The sequence below is a fragment of the Orcinus orca genome, chromosome 5 (assembly GCF_937001465.1).
Source record: "Orcinus orca chromosome 5, mOrcOrc1.1, whole genome shotgun sequence".
NCBI classification, from domain to species: domain Eukaryota; kingdom Metazoa; phylum Chordata; class Mammalia; order Artiodactyla; family Delphinidae; genus Orcinus; species Orcinus orca.
Genome location: NC_064563.1, coordinates 83,750,850 through 83,778,496, shown reverse-complemented (window position 1 = coordinate 83,778,496; position 27,647 = coordinate 83,750,850). Strand labels below are relative to the sequence as shown.

The window sequence follows — 27,647 nt, the reverse complement described above, 5'->3', positions numbered from 1 at the left end:
TTGAAGTGCAAGGAGCAATGTTTGCTCACAAGTTGTAAGGGAGTATAAGACAAACACTATCTTTCTAAAAAAAATTCTCTCTAAAAACCAAAGAAATAGAGCAGTACTTGATATATCCATCTTGTTCTTTGATTACAGGAAAGCCAGACTACACTTTACTGAGCTCCTCCCTGAAGAAATTGAAAGTAATTTACAGAAAAATCGATCCAAGGCCGATGCTAAGAAGATTGAAGCACTGCTAAGTCTTCCTAGAAACCCTTCGTCAGCAGATAAACAAGACAAAGACTGAACATACTCTGGACTTAAAACTCGTTGGAGAGTTGAAAGCTGTGTTGCTATGTCCATTGAATGCCAGTTAGTTGGGCTGCTGACAGATGTAAGTATGGGCATCTGTAGTGGCAGTGACTTGCTCTTACTTTTTTTTTTAACCAAGAATTGGGCTACTGTACTCTTACTTTACTCATCCTTAAATTTAAGTACATACTTTTATCTACATTGATTGATCTATATATTTGACATTATATCTATATTGATTGATCAATATAGATTTCTTTTCCCTGGATTATACAATAGTAAATTAAGATTTCCCAAAATATTAAAGTTGAATTGTACAGGTTGTAAATTTATTCTTGTAGCCCTTTAAAAGAGTACTGTAGGGATCACTAGGAAGGAGAGGAAGGAACCAGGTAAGGCAAACGGTCTGTGAAACCCTTGCACCCTTGAGTCTTAGAAACAGTAAGGACCTAAATGTGTAGTCGTGTTTAGTTCTGTCTTAATAAAAATCAAAGATGGTTCCTGTGCCATTTGAAATAATATAAAACTTAACAAAAAGGAAGTAGGTAAGCATTATTAAAGAAACAACCAACCTTGTTTCCTATCTCAGTAATGCTGACAAGTATCTCTGCTATAGTATACAAGAGTTACTCAGAATAGATACACTGTCTCTACACTCCAGGAGCTTGCTGCCTGAGAAGGAGGCTGCCCTGCAGATTATAACTTTTACTCAGTGAGAGGTGAGAATGACTGAATTGAGTGTACTGAGAGGAAAAAACTGCTAGTGCTTTGTTTTGGGGTTAGACCTCTTGGTTCCTACTCTGAAAATACTGTTGTTCACATGAGCAGGGTTTGTGAAGCAGCCTAGAGTAGGGGCTAAAGCCGTGGGCTCTGGAGGCAGAACAACTGGCTTGGAATCTCAGCCCTGGAGCTTTGCAGCCATGTGACCTGCAGCCAAGCCATTTTACTTTAAGTCTCAAGTTTTCTCATCTGTCAAATGAAACAGTATCTACCTCAGAATGAGTATTAAATGAAACGATGTGTGTAAAACATAGCACAATGCAGTGGCACACAGGGCATTATCTAACAACAGGTATTAGCAGTTAAAAGGATACGCACCAGCACATTTTCACCATGATTTACATATTATTGCCACACTCCCAAAAGCATGTTTTTCTTAATTATCCCATTCATAAATTGCTGACAAATTGGTACTTAGTCAATCTGTTTATTGTTCTGTTCACAACCACATTGAGATTAAATCCTTCAACTTATAAAATTAGATGGTTGGTTTTAAAATAATTTTATTCATATCACAAAAATATCAGAATAATAAAAGTAAAAAATACTACTTGAAAAAATAGTAGTAACACATTTATTAAATGTAATAAGCAATAATTTACTATAATTTATTTAAAGTACAAGTAAGCTGTCTCTTAGGTTTGTACTGTTTTGTGGTTACTTCTAGAGGTCTCCTTTTGATCATGTCCAAGGATTATGAATCTTAACTAATGTGGCAATTCCTGGTGTGGTTTTTTTTTTTTGGTAGCTGTTTGTTTGTTTAAATTCTTGTAATTTTGTTCTGTGAGCAACCATTTAAAAGTGTACCTCTGTTCCATAGACTATATAGACTAATCTAGCCCCTTTACAGCTACCAAAATTAAACGTTTTAAATCCAGCCCCGTTTGAGAAACTTGATCAACTTGCTGTGCAACTCCAGATTTTCAAATGAGAATGTCTGATTGCCCCAGGTTAAATCACGTCCACTCCTGGTCCAATGAGCATGGAAGGCAATTTCAGAGAAAGAGGAGTCATGAGTTAAGTGATGTAGGAACAGCAGTTGGCCACTTCTTTCTTTTCAATTCTCTGCTGATGTCAGAGGGATCCAGAAATACCATGGAGGAAAAGCCACTTTAGGAATGTAAGGAAGCCCTATGGAATGCTATTTTCATTACTTCAATCAATTTCTGCTAAAGACAGCTTACTCTTTTGTACATACATAAAACCTATCTCATTTTAAATGAGAACCTTCTCATAAAGATTTTACAAATGAGATTAAACTAGCATAAAGCCATTTAAGGAGAGTATCAGTCCAATGTGAACTAAACAAATTATCACTCTCCAACCTTACTATTGCTTTGAGTTGTAAGTCCCCTACATACCAACATTCAAGTTGTGAACTGTTTTTTTTTTAATTTAACTAAAAATAAATTTTAATTCCTTTATATGTCTTTGAAGTAACAAAATAGATATGCCAATTTTTATTACAAAAATGAACTTATGAAGCTGTTTTCATTTGCAGTTACTTTCTAGAACAAGTTATTGATTAGTTCATAAATTTTAAATAGAAAAAAAAGTTTGTGTGTGGTTTGTACACATGCACAACTTTTGCTAAATCTTTTCTTAGAGACGTTTGCATTTTCCTCCTTAACAGTTTATTGGTTGTGTCAGTCTTAACCACAGAGGTTAGCAGTGTGTATTAAGTATTTTGCTATGCCCTTGTTCTCTAATACAGTATTTGCTTTGGCTTACCAACTTTTTTCCAAGGAATTATCAAGAAGCATTCATCTGGGCTTTTCATAGTATTGATTTATTTTTTAGTTGCTCCTTTTAAAAGAAAAAAAAACAGTTCAACAAAATCTATTCTTGTTTGACCTATGATCTGCTAAGTTTGATTTACTTTACAAAACAAAAAATAAAGTCATTCTGTTTGCATTTACTAACAAGTTGCAAACTTTTGAAGATGCGAACATGTGTTCGCACGTCCAATCACGTAAGTTAGTTCAAGTGTCTGGCATACGTTGTCACGTGCATGCACCATTATGCTTTTGTGTACTTTACAGTACTGTATAGAGTACAGTAGTAACAGTATATTTACTTCAAGCCCAGCATGTCCAGAAGCAAGCGTAAAATCAGCGGTATATAGCCGCTGTGTTAGTCGGGTACCTAGGCTAACTTTGTTGAACTTACAAACAAATTGGACTTACGAACACACTCTCAGAATGGAACTCATTCATATGTAGGGGACTTACTGTATAAGTCATTTATTCTACCTGTCAGAGGAAATTAGTTTTAGATGGGTCTACTTCCTCCTGAACCTAGTAGAGAAGTAGGAGAACAACAAAGGAGAACACAATGAAAATGTGCTGGCTAAACACCAATAATATTTCCATTAACCTCATCTAGGTGTACATACACCATACTTCCCACACATTAACATTAGATTGCTTTTAACAACATAACATCCTTCTCTATTCCTTCATCAGATCAAGTCTCTGAAATTGACCTGATTGATACTGGATAAATTCTGTTTCCAGAAGCACTTTGACTGATGTGTGTGTGTGTGTGTGTGTGTGTGTATACACACATACCAGTTAATAGCACAAAGCTGGATTGATGAAGGAAAAGAGCACCAGTGCCAGGAAATCTGGGTTCTGGCCCTGGCCTTTACAATTCAAGTCACCTTCCAGGACTTCGATGTCCTTGTCATTAGTAAGAGTATTCACTAATGTCTCTTCCAGGCCTAAAGAATTCTGTGTTTCCAAATCGTTGGCCAGGGTCACCATAGCTACTTCTGTCCCCATCATACTCCTCTAGTCACTTTCAGCAAAGCCACTGGACTGAAGAGGCTCCTAGAGAACAGATACATGAAGGTCGAGGTGGGATAATCCTGGCCATTTGAGGAAGCTCCAAGAAGAGGTCGATCTCAGATGGATGTGGGACCTGAAGAAAACATTAAAAATGTTTGTATTTTTTATCACAAGGGTATTCCCAGTTTGAGGTAACATTGTAGATATTAATTTTGATGGCTAAAGAACATAAAGGCAAGTCTAAATTATGAGAGAATTTAGGACAAATCTGACAATTTTTACTACATGAAATATCAGGCAAATATTAAGCACCAGCTATCACGAACCAACCAAACATTAGAGATCAAGGCACTCACTCACATATGTGTGGGGCAAACAAAGGTGTACCAGGCATGCTTGCTCTTCTCAGTAAGCCTACAATTTGGTAAAGGATATAAGGCACAGCACATGAAAATAAACCCAGGGTGCAGAGTGACGTGCTAGAGAGAGCACTGCTCTAGTGGTCGGGCAGAACTGCTTGAACTGGGCAAGATGGCCATAGAATACTTGTGAAGGAGACTGGGTTCCTGGCTTCATTATGAAGGATCAGCTGACTGAGCAGAAAACTTCTAAGATGGAAGGAAAGTCAGGGAAATGCTAGGTAACTGCAGAACTGAGGGGAACCTCGTGGGAAGGGCATCCTGGAGAATGAGCAAGAAGTTGAAATGAAAAGAAAGCAGGATAGGAAGCTGAGAGACTGCTGTGCGGAAAATATGCATAGGCTGCTATGCTGCTGTGAAAGGAACCTGAGCTTGATGTCGAGTTTGGGTCCTGGTTTTCCTCCTTATTTGTCTGACTTCAGGCAGATCACTCTACCTCTGGCAGCCTTGGGTTTCTCTCCCATAAAACGGAGATAGAAAGATCGTGCTCACAGAGATTTTTATACGGCGAAATGAAATAATGCGTTTGTAAAACATAACCTGTTATGTAAGTCTCAGGTATTATAGTTCACTTACTTTCTTTTTAAAGGTAACTCTGCAGAATCTCATTTTTTAATGCCGCTGTTACCCTAACCTTCACAAGTCAAAACTAAACTGTTTATGGAGACTGATTTATAGTGGTTTACCCTGGTCCCGATGTCAGTCTTTTGGATCCTAATGTCTCAATGTTTCTCTTACCTGAAAAGACCTGGGGATTTTAGGATAGCACAAAATTGATATAAACTAATAGTGTGATTCACAAAAGCTGATGCTGTGTTTAGGCTTCCTTAACATCCTTGGACAAATAGTAACTACCCCATCATATGTAGAATCAGATCAAATCTAAGGTTTCGGACACCATTTATTGACATTTAGTGTGTTCACATGGAGCTTTTGGAAACTGCCGTGTGAAGAACAACAGAAACAACTGAAGATGTTTAGACCGAAGAGATCAGCTGGAATGTGGAAAGTAAAAAGTTCTGAAACTTTTCCTGTAGACCCTGGGGTCTCTTCTGAGTTTTTAAGTGAGAAAATGACACGGAGAGGTAATTCTTTATGAAATTCGGCTCCGTAATTGGGTCAGTGGGAGATGACTCTGTTAGTAAGAGGCAGACAGATCAATGAGATGTTACTGAATTAGTACAGAGTGACCCCAGTCTGTGTCCAACAGTACTGAGGGATACAGGGAAAAAGGAGTGATCAGAATAAGGAGATAGCCCAGGAATAGTACACGTTTGACAGATACTGAAAGACACTGAGTTGACTGACAAGAGGGGAACATTTCAAGATGACAGAATGGCACGGCAAAGGAAGAGGTTCCAAGAAGCAAATTTTATGTGGGGAGAAAGGAGAGAGGTGCCAACCATCTGTTTAGAGTACATTGAACGTGGATTTTGAAAAGGTGGTGGTAGTAGTAAAAGATCTTAAATTTGGTACTGAGAGGAAGAAAACTCTGTGTTCACGAGCACAAGATCTCACATATCCCACACTGGTAGAGAAGATACCTCGAGGTGTTCTGGTCAGCCCAGTCCTTCCACAGATCCTATGTAGATGGGGAAATCCTTTCCATTTCCATGCTCTCCTTATTCCTCCTCCTCTCTCTCCATCTTGCAGCATGTCCTTGAAGACAAAGCACAAGCAATAAAAATCTAGGTAGGTAAGTTTCCCTTAAATCACGCCCATGTATTTCAGCAAACCTTCAACTGGCTTAGAACTAGAGGAGTGGTTCTCAACCAGGGGTGATTTCCACAGCCACCACCACCATCACCCCCCAGGGACATGTGCAATGTCTAGAGACATCTTTGGCTGTCACAACAGGGGCAAGAGGTGCTATTGGCATATGGTGAGTGGGGGCTAGGGATGCTGCTAAACATCCTACAATGCACAGATCAGCCCCCTAAAACAAAGAATTCTACAGCTCCCAAAGTCAATCGTACTAAGGATGAAAAACTCTGAACTAGAGAGGTTCACAGTCTGTATTAGAAACATCCTTGAGCCCACCAGACCTCTTTATCCTACCCGTGGGGTAGGATGTTCATAGCAAAGAGTCTCTAGTCACTTCCTCGAGCCTTGACATTTTTTTGTGCTGAAAGTTGGGGAAATCAGCAGATGTTGGTCTTCCAATTTTCTTTGCTCAGTGTACAAGATTTCTACTCCAAGAAAGGTTGGTGTTCCTTCATGGTGACTATAGCCTTAGCACTGGCCTAGCAGTTCCTCTTCATTTAATTACAGATTGAGGGTAGCATATGTGTAAAGCCAAAAATTTAGATTCATAGGAAAAAAAATCCTAGATATCTCTTCTTTCCTCACTCCTGATCTTTCATCCAAAAATAAATTCTGAAGAATTGAGAATTGGTAAAATCACCTGTGGCCATATAGTTACTCAACTACATCTCATTAGTGCATCTTACCCTCCTCTAAGAAAATGATTCTTACCCTTAAACCTTGTCATTCTGCCTTTCCTCCAATTCCAAATCAAAGATTAGACTATCACTTTGTATCAGATATGTTTTCAATTTAGTTAGCAAGCCTCAGTGTCTCCAAGAAAATATTATACATTTGGGGGAAAAATAAAAGGACTAAACTAGAATGTGTCTTGAGGGCAGTGATCTCTCATCTTTGTAACTCCAGTGCCTAGTAGAGTGCCAGGCACATAGCAGGTGTCCAAGAAATATGTGTCCAGTGAATGAACAGAACTTGCTGAGACAAGTAAAGGAGACACTAAAGTTTCCATAGATTTGGTCCAAAAGTGAGAGTAAAATAGGCTAAAACCTCGGAGAGGTGCTGACCCATACTGGTAGAGTTTGGGTGTCCAGGAATTGAGATCGTTGTGATAGTACAATATTACTTACTGCAGGACAGGCATGTTAGTGTTACTGCAATGATCACAGAAATCCCACATGCTGAGACTGGGATAATAATGGCCCAGAGCAGGAGCTGATTAGCAGAAGGGGCTGGTTTGGCTGCTGAAGGAAAAGAATAGTGTCAGCTCTAATGTGTTTCCAACTGCCTGATACCCATTCTGTGCCCCTTATATTGACACAACTGTAAAGCATTTTTCACTTTTTTGCCTGGTCAGCTCTCCAAAATGCAGCTTCCAGCATTTTTCTTGCATAACTCTTTCATCAGACACGTACTTGTGGGCAACTAATACCAGATGTCAGATATTAAATGTGAAAAAGAAAATTTGAACTTTTGCATTTGCTGAGTTAAGTTGGCATAAAAAAAGATTCTCAGGAACGCCTTTAAAAGCTATCTTGTCTTCCTATCTCATTTCTATAGCTGATATTACTATGTATTGCTACTAATAATTGATATTGTGTTCTAGAGATACCTTATTTTTCCTTCTCCAGCTCTGTCATGCCTTCTCCCTTTTAGGGTGTCCTCTTTAACACACACACACACAAACACACCCCTTACAGTAGCTGCCTAAAGCTACAGAAGCCACTTTGCATTCATTATCAGATATACATTTTTCATCATACAGCCTAGAGCTTCTGGAAGAATAGAAGAGACCCAGCAAAGAACCAAGCATGGATATGGCTTGGTAGTAGGTAGGATCATCCTGAAGGAGAGCTCTACAAACTGGCTATCAGCTGTAGAGCACAGGGAACAGAGAAAAGACAGGGCACACTAGGAAGGATGCGGGTGGGAGTAGAAAGGTGTATGCGGTACTGCTGTCAGTCCCTCCCGCTCAGGAGCAGCAGCTACACCATTTATTTTCAACCCCTTTGAGGAATAGTTAGCAATGTCTGGAGAAGGGCAGGGACACAAAAGGAATATTAGCAGCTCATCCTCTTCTGATTTCTCCAGAATGGCTTACAAATAAATATTGAGCATTTACTAAAGTACCGTTTCTCATTTTTCTGATTACAAGTCTTGGGGATAAATTTCGGTCTTTAGCTTATTGGACTTCTCCTCAGCATTCGGCCCAGTTGACACTTTTCCTCCTGGGACGTCTATGACACCACATTCTTCAGTTTCTGTTTGTGACTCAGTTTTCTTTGTAGGCTCTTCTTCCTCTTCTTGTCCTTTAACTACCGTTGTTCCCCATGGCTCCATCTGTGATCCCATTCTCCTCTCACTGGCCCCGGTAATCATGGGGTGATCTCATCCACACCCAAGTTTGGAAACACCAGCTGATTTCTAAATCTGTATACCATATTTCTGATCTCATTTCTGAGCCCCAAATTTGTATTTCCAGCCGTTGACTAATGGTTGGATGCCAGCATCTCCACCTGACTAAAATTGAATTCAGTATCCATGTATTCTTTCCAAAGCATATCTACCACCCGCATTCTCCCATTTCAGTGAATGGCAGCACCATCAGTGACCCAAATAAAAGGGGAGGCTTACCTTTGTGCTCACTGCCCAGTAGCTCCCACTGACTTTCTATGCTGTATTGAGAAAATCCCTGCAACTGATTCCTTTTCTCCAAATCTCCTGCAGCAACCGCCTTCGTTCAGGTTTTTCTGATCTCCAACTTAGTCACCTTTATATTGGTCTCTTTGCCTCTGGTTTTCTAGGCTTTAATAATTCCTACACATTCCGCCACAGTGATCATTATAAAATGCACATTTGACCATAGAGAACCTACTACTTAGAGACTAGGGAAAGTCGTTTTTTTATTATTCTCTACAACACCAGATTGGGTGGAGACATCGAGTGATTAACAGAGTTGGCCTCTGCAGACCAGAATGACACCCCAAATAACAAAGAAGCTCTTGCTATTATCCTGGGAGTCTAGATGTTTCACAAATTCCAACTCACTCCTGGCTTCCTCTCAGAGGTCACTCCTCATCCATCCTCAAGCCTCACTCAGCCTGGAAAGAAGGTATGTGTTTAAAGAGACAGAAAGGGGAACCAGTAGCAGCAAATGTGCTCTGTCGTGATACCTATTAGGAACCTGGTAAGGCACCCCAGGGCAGACCCAAAATCCCAAGTGCATAGTTGTGTGACGACATCTGCACATATAGCTCATTAGACAGCCTGAGTGGGACTCTGATTGACCCCTTCCACACACACACATATATCTTCCAGTACATCAAGGGTTAACAAATTGGGCCGGCCCAGGCTAAAAGAGCCATAGACCCAATCTGTTTAATTAATAAATTTGGGGTAAAGAGTGGGTATTTAAATAGTAAAGGTTTATTCACATTGACATAACTATTCCTATCGACTATACACCTAATTTACGTTTGTTTATGCAGTCACCCCTTGACCTCCCCCACAAATGCATTATTTGCTTTTGACTCTAAATGATACTTGCCATCCAGTTCATGAGATCTGAAGTATTTAAAGCTCTCTGACCACAAAGACAACACTGGTGCCTAGCAAGATGCTTGGTATGTGATAACTACTTAATAAAAACTGAACGAAAGAAAGAATGATTAAACACATACTGTTAATCATCTCTCCATTAGTCATTGTGAATGTGGACCAAATAGGACAAAGAACTAGTGTTTTCAATTATCGTGAAAAGGGATACTGCTCATCCTTAGCATGAAGGAAGAATTGAGAGAAGGCAAACTAGGGAAAAGATGATAAAGCTGGGCAGTCTAAATCATCTTTAAATAATAGCTCCATCCTTTTATATAAAGGACTACATTCTATTTCCTATAAGTTAACAAACTACCATGCACAGGCCAAACCTGGCTTACCACCTATTTATTTATTTATTTATTTAATTTTTTTTTTTTTTAAATCTTTGTGGTACGCGGGCCTCTCACTGTTGTGGCCTCTCCCGTTGCGGAGCACAGGCTCCGGACGCGCAGGCTCAGCGGCCATGGCTCACGGGCCTAGCCGCTCCACGGCATGTGGGATCCTCCCAGACCGGGGCACGAACCCGTGTCCCCTGCATCGGCAGGCGGACTCTCAACCACTGTGCCACCAGGGAAGCCCCCCACCTATTTTTTTAAATAAAATTTTGTTAAAACACAGCTATGTCATTCATTTGTCTTTTCTATGGCAGCTTTCATGCTATAACAGCAGAACTGAGTTGTTGCCAGAGACCAAATGACCTGTAAAGAATAAATATTTACTATCTGGCCCTTTTCTGAAAATTTTTGTCAACCCTTGCCCTAGAGTATCATATGTACTCATATTCCAAATATAAATGATGTCCAAAATAAAATATAATTGAAGCTGCTGTTACTAATTTGTGTAATACTGTCTACCTTAGTCATGATAATCTAAAAGTGGTTAAATAATTATATATCAGTAAAGTGACAAGAATGCTGAATTAATAAACTTTTTACTATAGGATTCAAAATTCATTTTTATGTATTCTTTAGAATACATAAAAGATGATAGAGATGAGTTTGTACTATTAATAAAATCATGTCAAAATTTTATCTCATTACCTATTGAGGAAAATAAAGAATCCACTCAAGATAGAAAGATCTAGAGTAAATCATTCACTAAGATGAACTACTAGACCGTCTAAAATATCTCCTCTACTACAAGCAAAAATAAGAGGAAGATGTAAGACATACTACACATAATAAATTATGCTCGATGTGTAATTTTTTACTATGCAGCCACAAAACATATTGTTATAAGTGGGGCTAGGGCTGAGAGAGGCCTGGTGGTGCTCCTTATAATCAGCCAAACAAGTTACAAATGTATTTCAAGTATTTGAGTTCTTCTGTAATAACCCATTATGGGTTTAATATGCATAAATTTATAAAAGCCCAACTTTTTCCATTTTATATTTCCAGATGATTTCACCTCTTGGGGAAAGAAACTTCTATAAGTTTACTACATGTAGGGTAAACTATTTGGTCATGGTTTTGGTTAAAAATGACCGACTTGGTTCTAAATGAACGAGTAGTTCTTAAAAGGTACATTCACCCTCAAAAGACAATGATTTGACATCATGGGACCATGGGGAGGGGGCCCCCAAAATGAAAGTGCCAAAGCCCAGAGAGCAAATCCAAAGGAGGACAATTCTTAGTGCTTTCAATCACAACAATATTGTTATAATAACTTCCCAATATGTTGACTTGATGGATAGAACTTACTTGGATGTCTAAATTTTAGAATGTTTATTAAAGAAAATAAGTCTAGTGACATTATAGTCAAACCTTGTACAGTGACCTTAATAAGTCATAGTAATACTGTCATTATCATTTTATTTGCATGTCTAAAAATACTGCAAAAAAATACTATCAGAGTCAATATACATAATTCTGTGATGCATCTGGCTGAGTTATTTTCTTTTTAGACTCTACACAGCAGAAACTTCCCAGAACAATATCACTTACATTTTTGCCAGTTGAAGGTCTGTGACACTGTTAAGCCTCCATACTTGACAAGACACACGAAGCTGTGGTTGCTTGTCATATTGAAATCCAGTTCGCTGCTAATCGTGTAGAGCTCAGTTTCAGGATCCTGGGAAAGTGTTGTATTGGTAGAATTTAATTCTTCTCCATTTTCCAACCAGGAAAGGTGAGGCTTTGGAAAACCTCCAGAGGTTGAGCAAATTATCCTTCTGTTGTTAGGAGATGGATTTCCAAGATCAGTTATACTAGGGACAGGGAAGTCAGCTGAAGAAAGAACAAGGCCGTAAGTACATATCATTACATATTTGTGTGTGTGTTTATATTTTTAATAAATACCTATCTTTAATCAGAATAATAAAATATAATTTGCAACTTCCCATAAGTCATTAATATTTATGTATAATCCAAAGACTAATTTTGGTTTGAATTGGTTATATCAATTCTTCATAAGGAGGTAGGAGGACACTTATTAAAGAAAGAAGTAGGTTCATGTGAATAAATACTGACATGGTATCAATACTTGCATTTGCAAGAGGTGAAGAAAAAAATAATAGACAACACGTTAATGTTTCTTAGGTCTGGACATTATCTCATTTCATCTTTACAACAACCCTAGGAGGTAGGTTGTAGAGCAAAAAAGGTCAAATATCAGTAATTTCATATGATTTAACCTAATACAATGTTTCACTTTATAAATAATCAAATTGAGGTCTAGAGAAATCACAACCAGTAAGTAGCAGAACTGGGATTTGAATTCAAGTTTTTCTGATACCAGACCGTTCCCTTCCCCTGACTTCTTTTCTTTTCTTTCCTTTTTTTTTTTAGAGCTTCAAACATTGCTGTTTTATTAAAACATTAAAAATAAGATTATATTGAAAAACATATTCTCAGAAAAATACTAATGCCATGGTATTAGAGATGTAAACAAGCAGATTAAAATATGTCTGCCTTCTTTTCTTTTCCTTTCCTTTCCTTCCTTTCTTTTACTTCTTTTTCTCCTCTTTCTTCCTAATTTTTGAGGTATACAAAGTAGCTCTCTTTTATGTATCTATTTATTAATTCATACTGTACTAAACACCTGAGAACCCACCATCCAAACTGAGAACCAGAATATTGACAGTAACTTGTGTAAATCTTGTATGGTCTTAACTTTGCTGTCTCCCTACTTCCCACACTACTGAGGTGGGAAGTAGGTAACACTACTCTAAAGTTTGTTTAGCATTACCTTACTTTTTCAAAAGTAGTCTTTAATCAGATAAACCTCTGTCCAAATTTTACACTATTGAGCCTGTAATCTCAACCACTGTACTTTACTGATTCCCTTACTGTTCTGACATGCCTTATGAGGACAGAGAGACCTTCCTAATATTCCTCCAAGATACTTGAGGCACTCTTTCATTTGTGTATTTGCCCCTTAATAAGATAGTAAAATAAAGCAAAGCATAGTGAAATGACTGCAGAGAACACAGGAAAAAACTCCCCTCACCTCTTCCTCACTTATTGTTAGGCTTAAAGAATTTATACTTCTTAGCATAATGTGGGGGACCAATCCCCCCATACTTCATCTTATATATTAGTTTTTTTTCAGAATTCAGAGTCTCACAGAGAGATGTAGTATAGCACAGTGGTCATCAAGACCAGGTTTTTTGTTTTGTTTTGTTTTTATTTGTTTATTTTTGGCTGCATTGGGTCTTCGTTGCTGCGCGTGGGCTTTCTCTAGTTGCAGTAAGCAGGGGCTACTCTTCGTTGCCGGGCACAGGCTTCTCATTGTGGTGGTTTCTCTTGTTGCAGAGCGTGGGCCCTAGGCACGCAGGCTTCAGTAGCTGTGGCATGCGGGCTCCAGAACGCAGGCTCAGTAGTTGTGGCGCACGGGCTTAGTTGCTCCACAGCATGTGGGATCTTCCCGGACCAGGGCTCGAACCCGTGTCCCCTACATTGGCAGGCAGATTCTTAACCACTGCACCACCAGGGAAGTCCCAAGACCAGGTTTTATAACCAGTTTTGCCTTTTAACACTGGGCCAATTACTTAACCACTTTTAGTCTTAGTTTGCTCATCTGTAGTATGGGGATAATAATACCTGCCTCCCAGCGTTGTAAGAATTAAATGACATCGTTAATATAAATCACATAGAACAGAGCCTGACACACAGGAAGTTAGTTAATAGACTAATGTGAGTCTTAAATTTGTCCTCTTTTTTTTTTTTTTTTTTGCGGTACGCGGGCCTCTCACTGTTGTGGTCTCTCCCATTGCGGAGCACAGGCTCCGGACGCGCAGGCTCAGCGGCCATGGCTCACAGGCCCAGCTGCTCCGCGGCATGTGGATCTTCCTGGACCGGGGCACGAACCCGTGTGCCCTGCATCTGCAGGCAGACTCTCAACCACTGCGCCACCAGGGAAGCCCTTAAATTTGTCCTCTTTTAAATGAGTTCCCTCATTTAAATCAAGTTGCCAGGTGAAAGCTTCCAGGACTGCCTGGTGGCACAAAGTTATGACAAGTGACTATAAATGCCAAGAAAAAGAAAAACTTGGATTTGGTTAGGGATAGAGTCACCTTTCTTTTTTGAATTAATCCTGTTGCTAAATTAAGTTTGACATTTTCTCGAGCCATTTTTGGTTGACATTATTATTTTTTACTCCTTTAATTTTTCCTATAAGATCAAATAATTACACTGGTAGCTAACAACAAGAATATTCTGTTTCTTTTTCATAACATCAGTATGTCATGTTATAACTTGGAATAACAAATCCAAGTAACTCATATCCTAATTATGATTCATGTTCATTTCTGCACTTTGCTTTTCTAAGAAACATTTAGCCGCAAGAATGCCACTAATACCAAGGATCATATTAAAAACCATCTTTTCAAGGTCTGGCTGGGCTTAGAACAGCCTAAGCTCTGTCTCCTATCCCTTCTATAAGGTGATCTGTTTAGAGTAACAGCTCCTAAGGCTTTGCAAGACTGTGAACCATCAAAGAATTATTCTTGTGTCTCTCATTTTAATCAATTAACCCAAATTGGTAGGGTAAGAATATCTTATTAGGAAAGGAAAAGGTGCATATGCTTTAGAAAGGTAAAAATCCATTAACCTAGTTAATATGTTAACTAGTATAGCGAGCTCCTCAAATGTGCTGCTTAATGAAGGCTTTCATCCATTGATATTATGCTGCTATTATATCATTTAGCAAATATAGAGAAAGCAACTTGTCCCAGTTAGCCTTTCTCAGTATTAGCACTGAAAATCTCATGTCCAAGGAAACCCCTCAGTCCTGGGCAGAATGGGACAGTTGGTCACCTTGGCCTTGCTTCTCAAACTGCGATCCTCAGCAGCAGCACAGGCCTCACCAGGGAGCTTGTTAGAAGTGCCAGACCTGCTGCCTTTGAATCTGCATTTTAACAACATCCCCAGGTCATAAGCACCTTATCATTTGGGAAGCACTGTTCTAACTGACTCGATTGGAAATACCAGAATTGGTTCTGTGTCTAATTAAGCAAGTAGACTTTCCATTTTCGTCTTCCCTTACCTGATTTTGGTGCTCCACTCTCCTTTTTGAGGCCCTCAGCGCTCCCATGCTACCGCTTTAGCTGTACTTGGTCTCCTACGATAACCTGCTGCTAGGGCCTGCCCTCCCTGAAACTCTGCCTCTTCTCCTTGGATTTTCTTCTTTATCTTTCTATCAAAATGTACATGTTCTAGGGGCTTCCCTGGTGGCGCAGTGGTTGAGAGTCCGCCTGCCGATGCAGGGGACACGGGTTCGTGCCCCGGTCCGGGAGGGTCCCACATGCCGCGGAGCGGCTGGGCCGGTGAGCCATGGCCGCTGAGCCTGCGCGTCTGGAGCCTGTGCTCCGCAACGGGAAAGGCCACAACAGTGAGAGGCCCGCGTACTGCAAAAAAAAAAAAAAAAAAAAGTACATGTTCTAAGTCTACTTCTGTCTGGATATTCTGTTAGAGAACTAACTATGTATCTAATGTAATTAACTAACACAGGCTAATATGTCTCTGGTGCCATCTCCCCCAGGGAACACATTTTTATCTTTAACAGGGATCTTGTGGGGAAAAAAAGCTGAAATTAGCAGGAGAGGCTATAATAGTGGGAATTCCAGGAATCGACGCAGGTCTGAATTTTGGAGGAGGTGGGCTTCTCAGAACCCCTCATATCTCACCACCATATGATCATTCGCTCTCTCCATGGTTAGGGAATACACAGAGTGAAGTTCAAGATAATCCCATGTGAATTTGGCTTACCTCCTAAGCTTTAGGTATGATCTGGATGTTACAGCTAAAGATTCAATATAAATGAAGACCAAAAGCAGGGAAGAACAGTGAAGACTTCACTAAGGATCCACTTAAGTTAACTGATATCAAGGTTAATTATTATCTTTTATTAAAAGGTTTGAGCCTTTCCACTAAAGCCTCAAGTGCCCAGGAAGAAAAAGAAATGTGTTTGAATTTCAAGTATGAGGGAATGGCCCAGGGCTGCCACTTCTCAATGAGGGCTCAGAATATATTAGTATCCTCTAGCAGTATCACCTGTGGTTAAGTCACGGCTTCTTCCTACCCTGCCCTTCACAGTTCTCTAACATCTAATTTTGTAGGAATGACCGTTAGAGGAGAGCTTCAAATATACAATAAATATAATAGAACAATAGCCATAGTATTTATGCCTGCATTGCTCTTATACCTTTCAACATACTTTACAAGAATATATTACTGGATCAAATCCAGTTAATAGTATAGCTACATCAAATCAAATGTGTCCCTTTATGATTCAGAAGATACTTCAGGTCATTATAGTGCTCCAGGGTGATTGTCATGAACTTAGATTGTCAAAGTGCAAGAAATGCAACTAATAGATATTTCCAGGACATCCTGAGAAAACCGTTAGGGTTCACTGTAAAACTAGAGACTCAACCCTAAGAAATGAAGTGAGATACACCCCTCTTTGGTAAAATTTCCACTTAAATCAATAGGAGTATGTCTTTAAGGGCATCAAGAGTCTGCCGGCTTACTGAAAATCAGAAAGTTCCACTGACCTCTGACCATTAACTTCACCGAAGTCCGGTGTTTCAGTTTGTAAGACCCTTTCTCAGGCTTCTGAATAACACAGGTGTAGGTGCCATTGTCTGACAGGCGCAGAGCCAGGATCACAATGCAGAGGTTACTGGTGACGTCAGTGATGGTGCGGTTCTCGTACCTGGGCCACACCGTCACTTTTCCAGACATGACAGCCAGCACCATTTCATTATCCTTTTGCCAGTAGATGCGAACTCTCTTCAGTTCTTCAGTGGATATGTTGTAATCACAGGATAGCATTGCTGCTTCTTTCACTGTTTTGGTCACCTGGATAATGCCTGTGGAGAGACAAACAGAACAAGATCATATACCTATTAAATATAGATGCCTGCACAAGCAAGAATTTGGAGTTGACGGTAACAGAATTGAGTGTTGTATCCAGTACCAAGCAGGATTGGAGTGTTCAGTTTGATTTTGGTTTCTTTGGTCCCCAGTGCTTTTTTTCTCCATTTAAAAAATAGTGATTAAAAAATAACATAGGGCTTCCCTGGTGGTGCAGTGGTTGAGAGTCCGCCTGCCGATGCAGGGGACGCGGGTTCGTGCCCCGGTCCTGGAAGATCCCACATGCCGCGGAGCAGCTGGGCCCGTGAGCCATGGCCGCTGAGCCTGCGCATCTGGAGCCCGTGCTCCGCAACGGGAGAGGCCACAACAGTGAGAGGCCCGCGTACCGCAAAAATAAATAAATAAATAAAATAACATAAATTTAACCATCTTAACCATTTTTAAATGTGCAGCTCAGTAGCATCAAGTGTATTCACATTGTTGTGAAACAGAACTTTTCCATCTTGCAAATCTGGAACTCTGTATGCGTTAAACCACTCCGCTTTCTCCCTCCCGCCAGTCCCTGGTAACCACCACTCAACTTTATGTTTCTATGAATTTTACTACTTTAGATATCTAAGTGGAATCATACAGTATTTGTCTTTTTGTGACTGATTTATTCCACTCAGCATAATGCCCTCAAGGTTCCTCCATGTTTTACATGTGTCAGAATTCCCTTCCTTTTTAAGGATATAATGATAATGACTAATATTCCATTGTATGTATATATCACATTTTCTTTATCCATTTGTCTGTCCATGGACAATGAGAGAGAAGGCACACTAGTCCCAAAAGAAGAAGGACTTTAGGAGACCTAGCATGTGAGTGGCAACTACCAGTTAGACAATGTTATTCCCACAGGGATAGGGAAGTCATAGTTAAGGAATGTGAGATTTTGGAGGAATTTCCCTGATCATTTTGCTGGTCTTATTTTACAGATGAGGAAACTAAGCCCAGGAAAGGAAACTGCCCCAGTTTTGCAGAGAACTTTTTGGGCCACTCTCCTTGTTTACTGGTTTCCCCATTTGAGGCCCAGTTCTAGGATAAGTAAGCCAGCACTGCCCGCTCCCAGCTGGGCTCCATCACTGGGCTCTTTTGCTTTGAGAAACAGTCCTTTTCCTTCCAGGCCCGGCTTGACCCCATGACCTCATTCTGAAATGACTCTCCTCATCCCCACCTGACAAGGCCTCCATTACTCCTCTGGACAATTTCTGCCCTCTCCAGCTACCCTAAACAGATGGATATCTTGTCTTTATCTCCCTTGGCTATCTGCAATCCACACAACAGGTGCCCTACAACCTAGTTTTGCTAGAGGGTCCCCATTTAAAACATTTGCCCATTTCCCATCAGCATATCACAGAAATATCAATATTTCAGCATCCAAACTCCATCTTTTTGTTATTTCCTAAGCACTCATCAGTAGCACCAAAATCCCTGTCAGACTATATTTTCTGGTTTTTTGGTTTAGAAGGCATACTAACTTTTCCTATGCTGTGCTTGACCTAAAAGCAGAGTTCCTCTAAAGCCCTGGTGCTTTCACAACTGACCACCCCCCCCAAACCCCCCAGTGCTACCATGTTGCATCTTCCCTCCGGTATCCTCCAGAGCCACACAGAACCCCTGGGCAGGCCCATGTCTCACTAGGATAGGGATCTCATTTCCAGGCCCACTCTCCTTGGGCAGTAGGATCATGGGACACTAGCACCTCTCCATCTCACCAGCTATTCTACCTGCCTCCATCAGACTGGATGTGGCCCTACCGCAGCATTTAGGAAGAGAGTATTGTGATGGTAGATATTTTCACAGCAGTGTGAAGTACCTCAGAATGATCGAAGGCCCTTCTTCCGACAATCGTGCTGAACATTGCCAGCCCTAGATTTAGGGAATATAACTGAAAAGGGGGAAATAAATGAAAAGGTCTACCTGAGGGGAGCAAAGAATAGCTAAATAACCCAAACTCTCTTTAAAAAGAGATACAACAAAAGCAAAATGATATGTAGAAGGTGCATGGACTATGGATTCCTGTTGATTTGGGGTCTAGTCTCAGCTCAGCCATTTTCTGATTAACCTGTTTCCTCATCTGTAAAAATGTTATGATGCCTACCTCTCAGGATCATTGTAAACTTAAATTCAAATAAAATGATATAAATGGAAAAGTCCCTAGTACATAGCAGGTCTTCCGTAAGAGTTTCCTTTCCTCTCTCTCCCTCCTGTCACCCACAACTTGTACCTTTTGGTCTCTTTCATCTCACTCAGGGGTTATGTCAGACGCATGGAACCCTGGTCTTGCTGTGGGCCAGAAAGACCCCATGATAGAAAGCAGCTCACTCCTCCGGGGTCCTAAATAACTGTGTCTTTCCTGTGCCCTGTTTATTCCCACCCAAAAAGAATCCAGGATTTCTAACTCATTTTGACATGTGGTGACATTAGCAAAAATAAATCTTAACTGAAAGTGAGCTAACTTCAATCATAGTTCTTAAGGAGTTTTTGTCCAGCCATCTGAGGAGAAGTGTGGGTGTTTGTCTAAAGGTCAACAGCAAACCATCAATGGGCTCTTCGATGTTCCTATGTGAGATCCCCTCACCAGACGCTGATGCTGAGGAAGAACCAGACTGAAAAGAGGAACCAAAAATCTTCTGGGCAATTCCCACCAGGACCTCGCTTCCATACTCAGGGACTGCTACATGCGTTTACAAGAAGACAGTCGAAAGATTTCTGAAGGGTTTTGTCCGCTTCAGTGGTTCTAGAGGGGAAAGTCAGGTCTCAGCATTACTGCCTAAATAGTTGGATTTTGAGCTTGCTTTGCCATTTTACAAACTGGCCTAGCAACACCTACCTAATAACATGAGTTGAGGTTTCTGTGAGGGAATGCAAGTAAAACCTTACATGGTGCAGGCACACGACCCGGACCATTGTCTTCTCCAGACATCCACACAGCCCCGTCCCTTGCTTCCTTCAGGGAAGGTGTCCCCTTGTGGTGAGGGGGACCCTCACCTAACCCCTGACCCCACCCATCCTGCCACTTGTTAGCCCCTTGCCCTCATTTATTTCTCTTTGAGCTTGTCTCCAGCTGCTATATATCAGCTGGAGTTACTTTGGGGGCCATGAGAGCACGGGCTTTATCTGTTTTGCTTGTTGTCATATCTGCAGAACCTAGAATGGGGCCTGGCCCATAGTAGGTGCTCCATAAATATTTGCTAAATGCCTGGCTAGGCATTAGGAGATGAAATCTGGTTCCACCGCTGTGCATTAGAATCATAACCTGTAACAAGTTGATTAAACTCCTTGGGCCAAGGTATAATTTCTGCAAAATGGGCATAATACTATCTCCCTGACTTACTTCACATAATTACCATGGGGGGTCATATGACACCCAGAGGTAAAGTGTTTTATTAACTGTAAAAGCTATACAGGGCTTCCCTGGTGGCGCAGTGGTTGAGAGTCCGCCTGCCGATTCACGGTACACGGGTTCGTGTCCCGGTCCGGGAGGATCCCACGTGCCGCGGAGCGGCTGGGCCCATGAGCCATGGCCGCTGGGCCTGTGCATCCGGAGCCTGTGCTCCGCAACGGGGGAGGCCACAGCGGTGAGAGGCCCGCGTACCGCAAAAAAAAAAAAAAGAAGAAAAAAAGCTATACAGATTTTTTTCATAGGGCTATTTCTCTCAGACACAGCACCTCATGTGTTGAATCACACCCAGGATGTGGCCAGAATCACTGTGGTAACCGGCTGACACTTGCACTGAGTCAAGTCCCCAACCCCTGCCCTTCCTGACCACTTCAACTCTCCACCGATAAACCCCCAAGAGAGGGAACTTTTTTCCAACAAGCATAGAGGTCACTAGTTTTAGACAAATAATGTACCTCTCAAAACTCAATCTACAATGGAATATTATTCAACCAAAAAAGGCATGAAGTACTGATACTTACTACAACATAGATGAACCTTGAAAACATTATGCTCAGTGAAAGAAACCATACACAAAGGCCACATATAATATAACTCCATTTAGAAGAAATGTCAGAATAGGCAAATTCATGGAGACAGAAATTAGATTAGTGGCTACCAGGAGACAGGGCAGAGGGAATGGAGCTAGTGGGTATGGAGTTTCTTTTTACAGTGATAGAAATGTTCTGAAATTAGGTAGTGGTGATGGTTTCACAACATTGTGATTATACTAAAAACCACGGAATCGTACACTTTAAAACAGTGAACTTTATGTCACTGCAGGGGGAAGAAAACCATACAGGACAATTGGGAGATACAATAATAAAATTTAATGTATAGCTTTAAAAAAATAAGAACCCAATCTAGGAAGCCATGAGTATCCCCTAGTCCCTCCAAACTAGAGCAAGGCAGTGTGGACACTGGGCTGGCCACAATGCCCCTTCCTCGGAGGTGAACCCCAGCAATGGTCAGCAGGGCTGCACCACCGCTTCTCCTAAAGGAGAAAGAATCAGGTGCGCACAGCAGCTTATATCACCGTGTACCGTAACGTATCTCACTGAGGACCTTCGTGTGTTTTTAAATAAAGGTTTTCCCTGACTCTAGAAGAAGCACACATTAAATTTGCAAAGAATGAAAAATACAGAAACGCATAAAAGTCACCTGTAATCCCACCACCTGGAGATTTACTGTTAATGGTCTGTGTGACCTTTAACACAAAGGAAGTGACCTTTTTGGGCCCTTCTAAGTGCTTTTGATTAAGTGAACCAGCATCCACGGGGCTTGTGTGGGCCCCAGGCTGGGTGCTGGGCACACAAGGAGGCTAAGAGGTATCTGCTCTCCAGCAGCTGACAGATTTAGACTTGTCACCTGATTTTTACATTGCTGCCAACTTTCTCTCCTCTATAGGCCCAGCCTACACACTCGTTATAAATCTGATCCTTACTTTTATGTGTCTCCCTAAACAGTATATGTCTAAAATGCTCGGGGACTTCAACAGCTGATATCACAGTAGTCATAGCAAGAAGCGTGGCTTTCAGGATGCCTTGGCCAGCAGCATGCAGACAGAACATGGTGGGAGGGAAGAAAGAGGCTTTGTTCACAGTGGCACTCTGAGGGCACTCTTTTCCTCTATCTCAGTGTTTCTCATGCCACAGAATTCCAGGCCAACACCTATCCTGCATCCCTGGCTACTCCTACCCAAGGCCTCTCCCCTCCCCTGAGAGCTGTGTCTCCCTGAGAGGACCCCAGCTCTGAGGAAAAGCTGCCCATGTTAGACAACCACCAGTCTCTGGAGCACATGAGTCCAGTGTTTCTGCCTCCACAAACCAAACTAGAAGTGGAGAGGAGCCCTGCTGGTCCCACCCTGTGCAGGAAAGAGAGGTCCCCTGTCCTGGGCAGCAATGGATGGGGTGTCAGGGGGAAGTGCAGCTCTCCTACACAGGAGAGGAAAGGAGGGGCTAGTGTGCAAATCCCGTGCCCTGAACAAAGTCCTCCGTGATTGTACTCCACTCTCTTTGTCCAGTCTTGTCTCCCACAGGCCATGCCCAATCCACACCTGCACTTCAGTCTGGCAAATCCTCACCAGTTCTACATCATACACATTCTCCAATCCCTCCATCTCCCTCCAATCCCATTCTTTTCATCGACGCTATCATCAAGTACTATAAGCTACTAAATGGTTTTGGCAGTCCCTATGGCTGCCCTACAAGCCATTCTTTATGCTTCAGCAACACCATTTTAAAAATATATATATCATTTAGAGCTTTACTACTAAAGCTAAAGGTCTGTGGACCAGCGGTATCAGCATCACCTGGCTGCTTGTTAGAAATACAGAAATGCAGGCCCGTCCCCAGGCCCACCTAAGCAGAAACTACATTTTAAAAAATATATACAGACTTTACCTTTTAGAACAGTTTTAGGTTCGCAGCAAAATAAACGTAAAGTACAGAGAGTACCCATATACCGCCGCCCCTGCATGGGCACAGCCTCCCCACCACCGATATCCCGCGCCAGAGTGGTATGTTTGTGACAGTCGATGAAGCTACACTGACACATCACTATCACCCAAAGTCCAGTTTACACCAGAGGTCAGTCTTGGCACTGTACATCTTATGGGTTTTGACAAATGTGTAACGACATGTATCTACCATTACAGTATCATACTGAGTATTTTCGCTGCCCTAAAAATCCCCTGTGCTACATGGAACTCTGCTCAACATTCTGTAATAACCTAAATGGGAAAAGAACTTGAAAAAGAGTGGATATGTATAACTGAATCATTTTGATGTACATCTGAAACTAACACAACGTTGTTAAGCAACTATACTCCAATTAAAAAAAAAAATCCCCTGTGCTAGAAACTGCTTTTTAACAAGACCCCCAGGTGATTGGCATGTATAATTAAAGTGTCAGCAGCACTGATATAGATCGTGTCACTCCCCTGCTTCAAATCCTTCTATGGCTTCCCAGTGCCTCCAAATAACATTCAGATCCCTGGCCTTCAAGCCCTATGGAGCCTGGTCCCTGTCTCCCTGCTGCCCCAACACTGCCCACCTACACTTCCTTGCTCCTGTGTGTCCCTCACATGCTGCTCCTTCCACCTTCACCCAGATCACTCTCACCACTGTCCCCTCTGGCAGAAAAACAGAGAGTTTCTCGGTCATACATTCATTTGAATGATTGATTAATCTTCATCTTCTTCCTAATGACTGTAAATTCCATGAAGGCAAAAGCCAAGTCAATTTTGCTCACAACTTGTCCCCAGGACCAAGAAAAGTGTCTTGTACATAAGAGATGCTCGGTGTTTGTTGAATTCATAAATGATTAAACAAAAGAATAAACCTGACTCATCCTTACTCACCCCTGACTCATCCTTACCTTCGGCGTCCTTCACCTTAAAGCCTGCCCCACTGCCGCAGCCCACCCTGGTCCCAGCTTTCCCAGGTCTGGGGCGCTTACAGTTGGGGCCAGTCACTTCACTGCTCTTCACTTGCTTGTGGGTTTGTTTTGCCTTCTCCAACTAACATACATCTCTTTGAGGGCAGGAATCCCAGGCTCAGTTTTTAAGGCCCACCTGATACACAGTAGGTGTTCAGACAAAAGAAACTCATGGATTCCTTTGTTGACTCAGTATAGCAACAATAAAATCTGAATGTAGCTGTAAAACAAGGTACTTTCCTAAATATCTTTCTTTAGCTCAAAGTTTATTTCCTTCCATTTGCCCCTAATTTTTCTGGTATAATTGTTATAGCCTTGGTTTTAATTTTCTTTTTATACTTTCTCTCTTTTTTATTGTTTCTTTCTCTCTCCTCACCCCCCTTTCATCTCTCTCTCTCTCTCTCTCTCACACACACACACACACACACACACACACAGACACAGACACGCTTGCACGCATGCATGCACACATACCACATTTCTAGGAAGCCTGTACATTTCCTTCTACATCTTTTAAAACTCATTAAGATTCCCCAGAAGACTCTAGATTGGGAGTGCTGCCCCCGACTACCCAGAAGAAAATTGTAACTGTTGGAAATAATACTGTCCGTAAGATATAAAAAATCTGATGTGAAACTTGACTCATGGTTCTCTTGGTTCAGCAGCAGTGTAAAATAGCAAGTTTTACAGCTCAGGAAAGACAATGTACAAATACCAGAGTCACAGTAATCCCTTCCCTCCAGTGCCCTCCCTCACACCTTAGTCATTCTGGGTGATGGCTGCAGTTTTAAGTAACCAACGCTTACCAAGGCAACCAAGACAAGGCCCTTTGATGTTCGGCTCTTTGCAGATTAGGAAACGCTGCAGGAGGCAAAGGCTCCTCTTTGTTTTGATGAAACTAGGTAGTACGCTGCTCAGCACAAAGCAGATCTTTTTTTTTTTTTTTTTTGTGGTACTCAGGTCTCTCACTGTTGTGGCCTCTCCCATTGCGGAGCACAGGCTCTGGACACACAGGCTCAGTGGCCATGGCTCACGGGCCCAGCCGCTCTGCGGCATGTGGGATCTTCCCGGACCGGGGCATGAACCCACGTCCCCTGCATCGGCAGGTGGACTCCCAACCACTGTGCCACTAGGGAAGCCCCCAAAGCAGATCTTTTATTTGTTCTGACTTTAAAAAAAAAAGTCAGAGCCACCCTGTCAGCAGGACCAGCACCACCCTTCCCAGCAGCCCCCCAAGTCCAGCACCTGAGATGGAACAAAAGCCTCCAGAAATCAAAATATTCTTTGTAGGACACACCTGAAATACCTATATAGTAAGTTAAAAACAACTCAAAATATGATTTGTGCTAAATCTGATACTACTTAATGTCAGATGCCTGTGTTGACAAAGGGCATCAGCACCTAAAGCATAAAAATAAATATTGAGAAAATTTTAATATTAAGAAGATTGTATGTTACAACTATCAATACTTTCTTTTCCCCCTTCAACTTGGAAAGAAGATCATCACTGTTTAGTTTTAGAAGCAGAAGACTTTAGCTGTGTTGTCTCATAGAAATGTAGTTTGGGAACCAGAGCCCAAGGCCAGTGCCTTAGCGTTTCACAAAATGTAAACAAGCACCTAGTGGAAGAGATCACAACTCGAAGCTGTCCTTCTGAATCAGCTTTTGGCTTTGTTAAAATAACGCCGCCCCACCTTTCCTTTAAGGTCTGTGTTCTTGAGCTAACTTGGCCACTGGCTTGCTGTGTGATCAAGGGCAGGTCCTTTAACCTCTCTGGACCTGTTTTCTCAGCCCTAAAATGAACTGAAATACCCTGAAGGTCCCTTCCGTCTCACAGAAGGAGGCAGCACAGAGAACACCATTTCCTCTCTCTAAACCCTGAAGCAGTGGACTCAGTCAAGTTCCTGGAGGTTGCTTACCTGAACAGAAGTAAAAAAGACCAGCCAGCACCAGGAGCTGAAAGAGCTTGAGGTATGGGCGCTTGGATGGGATTCCCCACTTCAGCGTGTGATCCATGGCTTCTGCTGATGAGGATGGAAGACAAAAGCAAACAATTTCAAGCCAGATGAGACTCGGGCACCTCACAGCTTACACCAGGCAAGGCAGAAGACAATTCAATTGCCCCACACAGAGGGTTCTCTTGCAGTGTTTGCAAAACACACTGAGGAGAGGCTGGATGCTGTACCTGGGTGTCCAAACTCCTAAATATAAAATATTATGGATTTATTTCCACAACCTGAAAAGGAAAAAATAAAAGTCACCCAGGAAGGAAGACTGGCCCACCATGGGTTGTAAAACCTGTTAGTTGGCCGCCTGAAATGAGTCAGGGATCGTCATCTGAGCAACCTCTAAGTCACGGCACAATCTCTAGGGAAAAGCAAAAATTGGCGGACCTCTGCGGAAGTGACCCTGCCTGTGCATGCATGTTCCAAGGACCAACCACCGCTCTCCCAATGCCAGAAGGGATGATGAAGACTGCTAGAAACACAGAGAACTAACTATAAGGGCCCTGGATATCAGCAAGCCCAGCCATGAAAGCCGGGACTCTCTTCAGAACATACCGAGAACACAGAGCACCAGGAAGGGCGTATTTTGTCCAAGGCAGTACTTAAGTCACGAAACTACTTCTTTCTTAATATATTAACAAAAAAAAAAAAAGTGTTTCCATTTTTGAATACTTCTACACAAAGAATATGTCTTAAAGGGGTAGAGGATCTCAATCAACGGAAAAGTGTCAGTAAAAAAGGAAGAGAAAAGACATGCTGAAAACATTACTTATTTATATTATGTACTATAATGTGAGGAAGCGGATTTGGTTTTTTTTAGTAAATATATTAAACTTTAGGAATAAAAATGAAAGCTGTGCTCCTATGTGATCCTCTCAGATTGCCACCAGAGACAGTTTAGTGCTACCAGGGAAATGTCTGGGACCCCTCGTTGAGCCAGTTTTTCAGCCAAACTGGATTGTTTTATCAGCCACACTCCATTTTTAGTCAGGATTAGCTTGGATTCACTTATTCATCAGAATTTTGCTGGTTGTGGAAAACTCAAATTCAGCCTACAAAATTAATATTTTCTACCACCTAGGAAACTTAAAATAATGGGCCATAACTCCGATGATGATTCTCCAAGTATGTTGGAATAAGAGACCCCCTGAAGGCCCTTTGGGGGGAAAGTATGCATCTTGGAGGTAAGAGTGACGGTATGTTTGTTTAAAAAGCAGTCAGGTTGTTGGTCACTAGGTCTACCAAGCTATCCCATATTAAGTTAATAGTAAATGTACTTACTTGCTGAAGAACAATTCCTCGTTTTCTCTTGTGTTGAAAATCGAAGGATGAGGCCCCACTTCTGTTCCTTTCTTGCTGTCTCCAAAATACTGGCAAGTCACTCAGTTGTCTTTGAGTGATATTTTACAGAGGTGGCATTTCCCCTCCCAACTTCCTTTTACTTGGTAGAGAACTCTGATGTTCAGAAACACTTAAGTCAAAAAAAAAAAAAGAAACACAAGTCAAATCAGGGGATGAGCAGAGTGTTATTTATGTGCAATTTGAGGAAGCTCCCTCTGCTGTCCTACTGTTCCCTCCAGATGGTGTCACAAACCACACAGCAGCCCTCCCTCACCTAGTGCCAGCACTGCCTCAGTGTCAAGGAGAAAGGAAACTGCACTGGGCAGCCTGGGGGAGAGGGTAGAAAGGTGCCCCACAGTGGGAGGGGCTGACTCATCGACTCTGGTGGTAGATCGTCTACGAACCTCATGGGCTGGCTG

General features: G+C 41.7%; 2 protein-coding genes across 5 annotated transcripts in view; one reads left to right on the top strand and one right to left on the bottom strand.

Moving 5' to 3' along the window:
- The window catches only part of TIMMDC1 (translocase of inner mitochondrial membrane domain containing 1), a 31,672-nt gene extending 23,503 nt beyond the window's left edge, over positions 1 to 8,169 (top strand). The window contains exons 7-8 of one of the 2 annotated variants that reach the window (XR_007477528.1): positions 139 to 376; positions 5,936 to 8,169. Coding sequence is in view for 1 of the 2 variants with exons in the window: in XM_004278520.4 (XP_004278568.1) it covers positions 139 to 289 (151 nt within the window). In the remaining variant the exon portion in view is untranslated. Of the gene's footprint in view, positions 1 to 138; positions 2,993 to 5,935 lie in introns of those variants that run through there. The other variant, XM_004278520.4, reaches the window with a different exon arrangement.
- On the bottom strand, positions 2,457 to 27,397 carry CD80 (CD80 molecule). Of its 3 annotated transcripts, XM_033403290.2 has the most exons (7): positions 27,169 to 27,397; positions 25,801 to 25,905; positions 16,638 to 16,955; positions 11,587 to 11,868; positions 7,174 to 7,287; positions 5,827 to 5,941; positions 2,457 to 3,996 (listed from the first exon to the last, which is right to left on the bottom strand). In XM_033403290.2, exons 2-6 carry the CDS (start codon positions 25,895 to 25,897, stop codon positions 5,865 to 5,867), a joined length of 888 nt encoding a protein of 295 aa, XP_033259181.1. In that variant the 5' UTR covers positions 25,898 to 25,905; positions 27,169 to 27,397; the 3' UTR covers positions 2,457 to 3,996; positions 5,827 to 5,864. The 3 variants fall into 3 exon arrangements, with proteins under 3 accessions (XP_033259181.1, XP_033259183.1, XP_049566118.1); XM_033403292.2 differs by lacking the exon at positions 27,169 to 27,397 and having other exon boundaries at positions 7,174 to 7,284; positions 25,801 to 26,183; XM_049710161.1 differs by lacking the exon at positions 27,169 to 27,397 and having other exon boundaries at positions 25,801 to 26,178.
- Between the last annotated feature and the right edge of the window lie 250 nt (positions 27,398 to 27,647).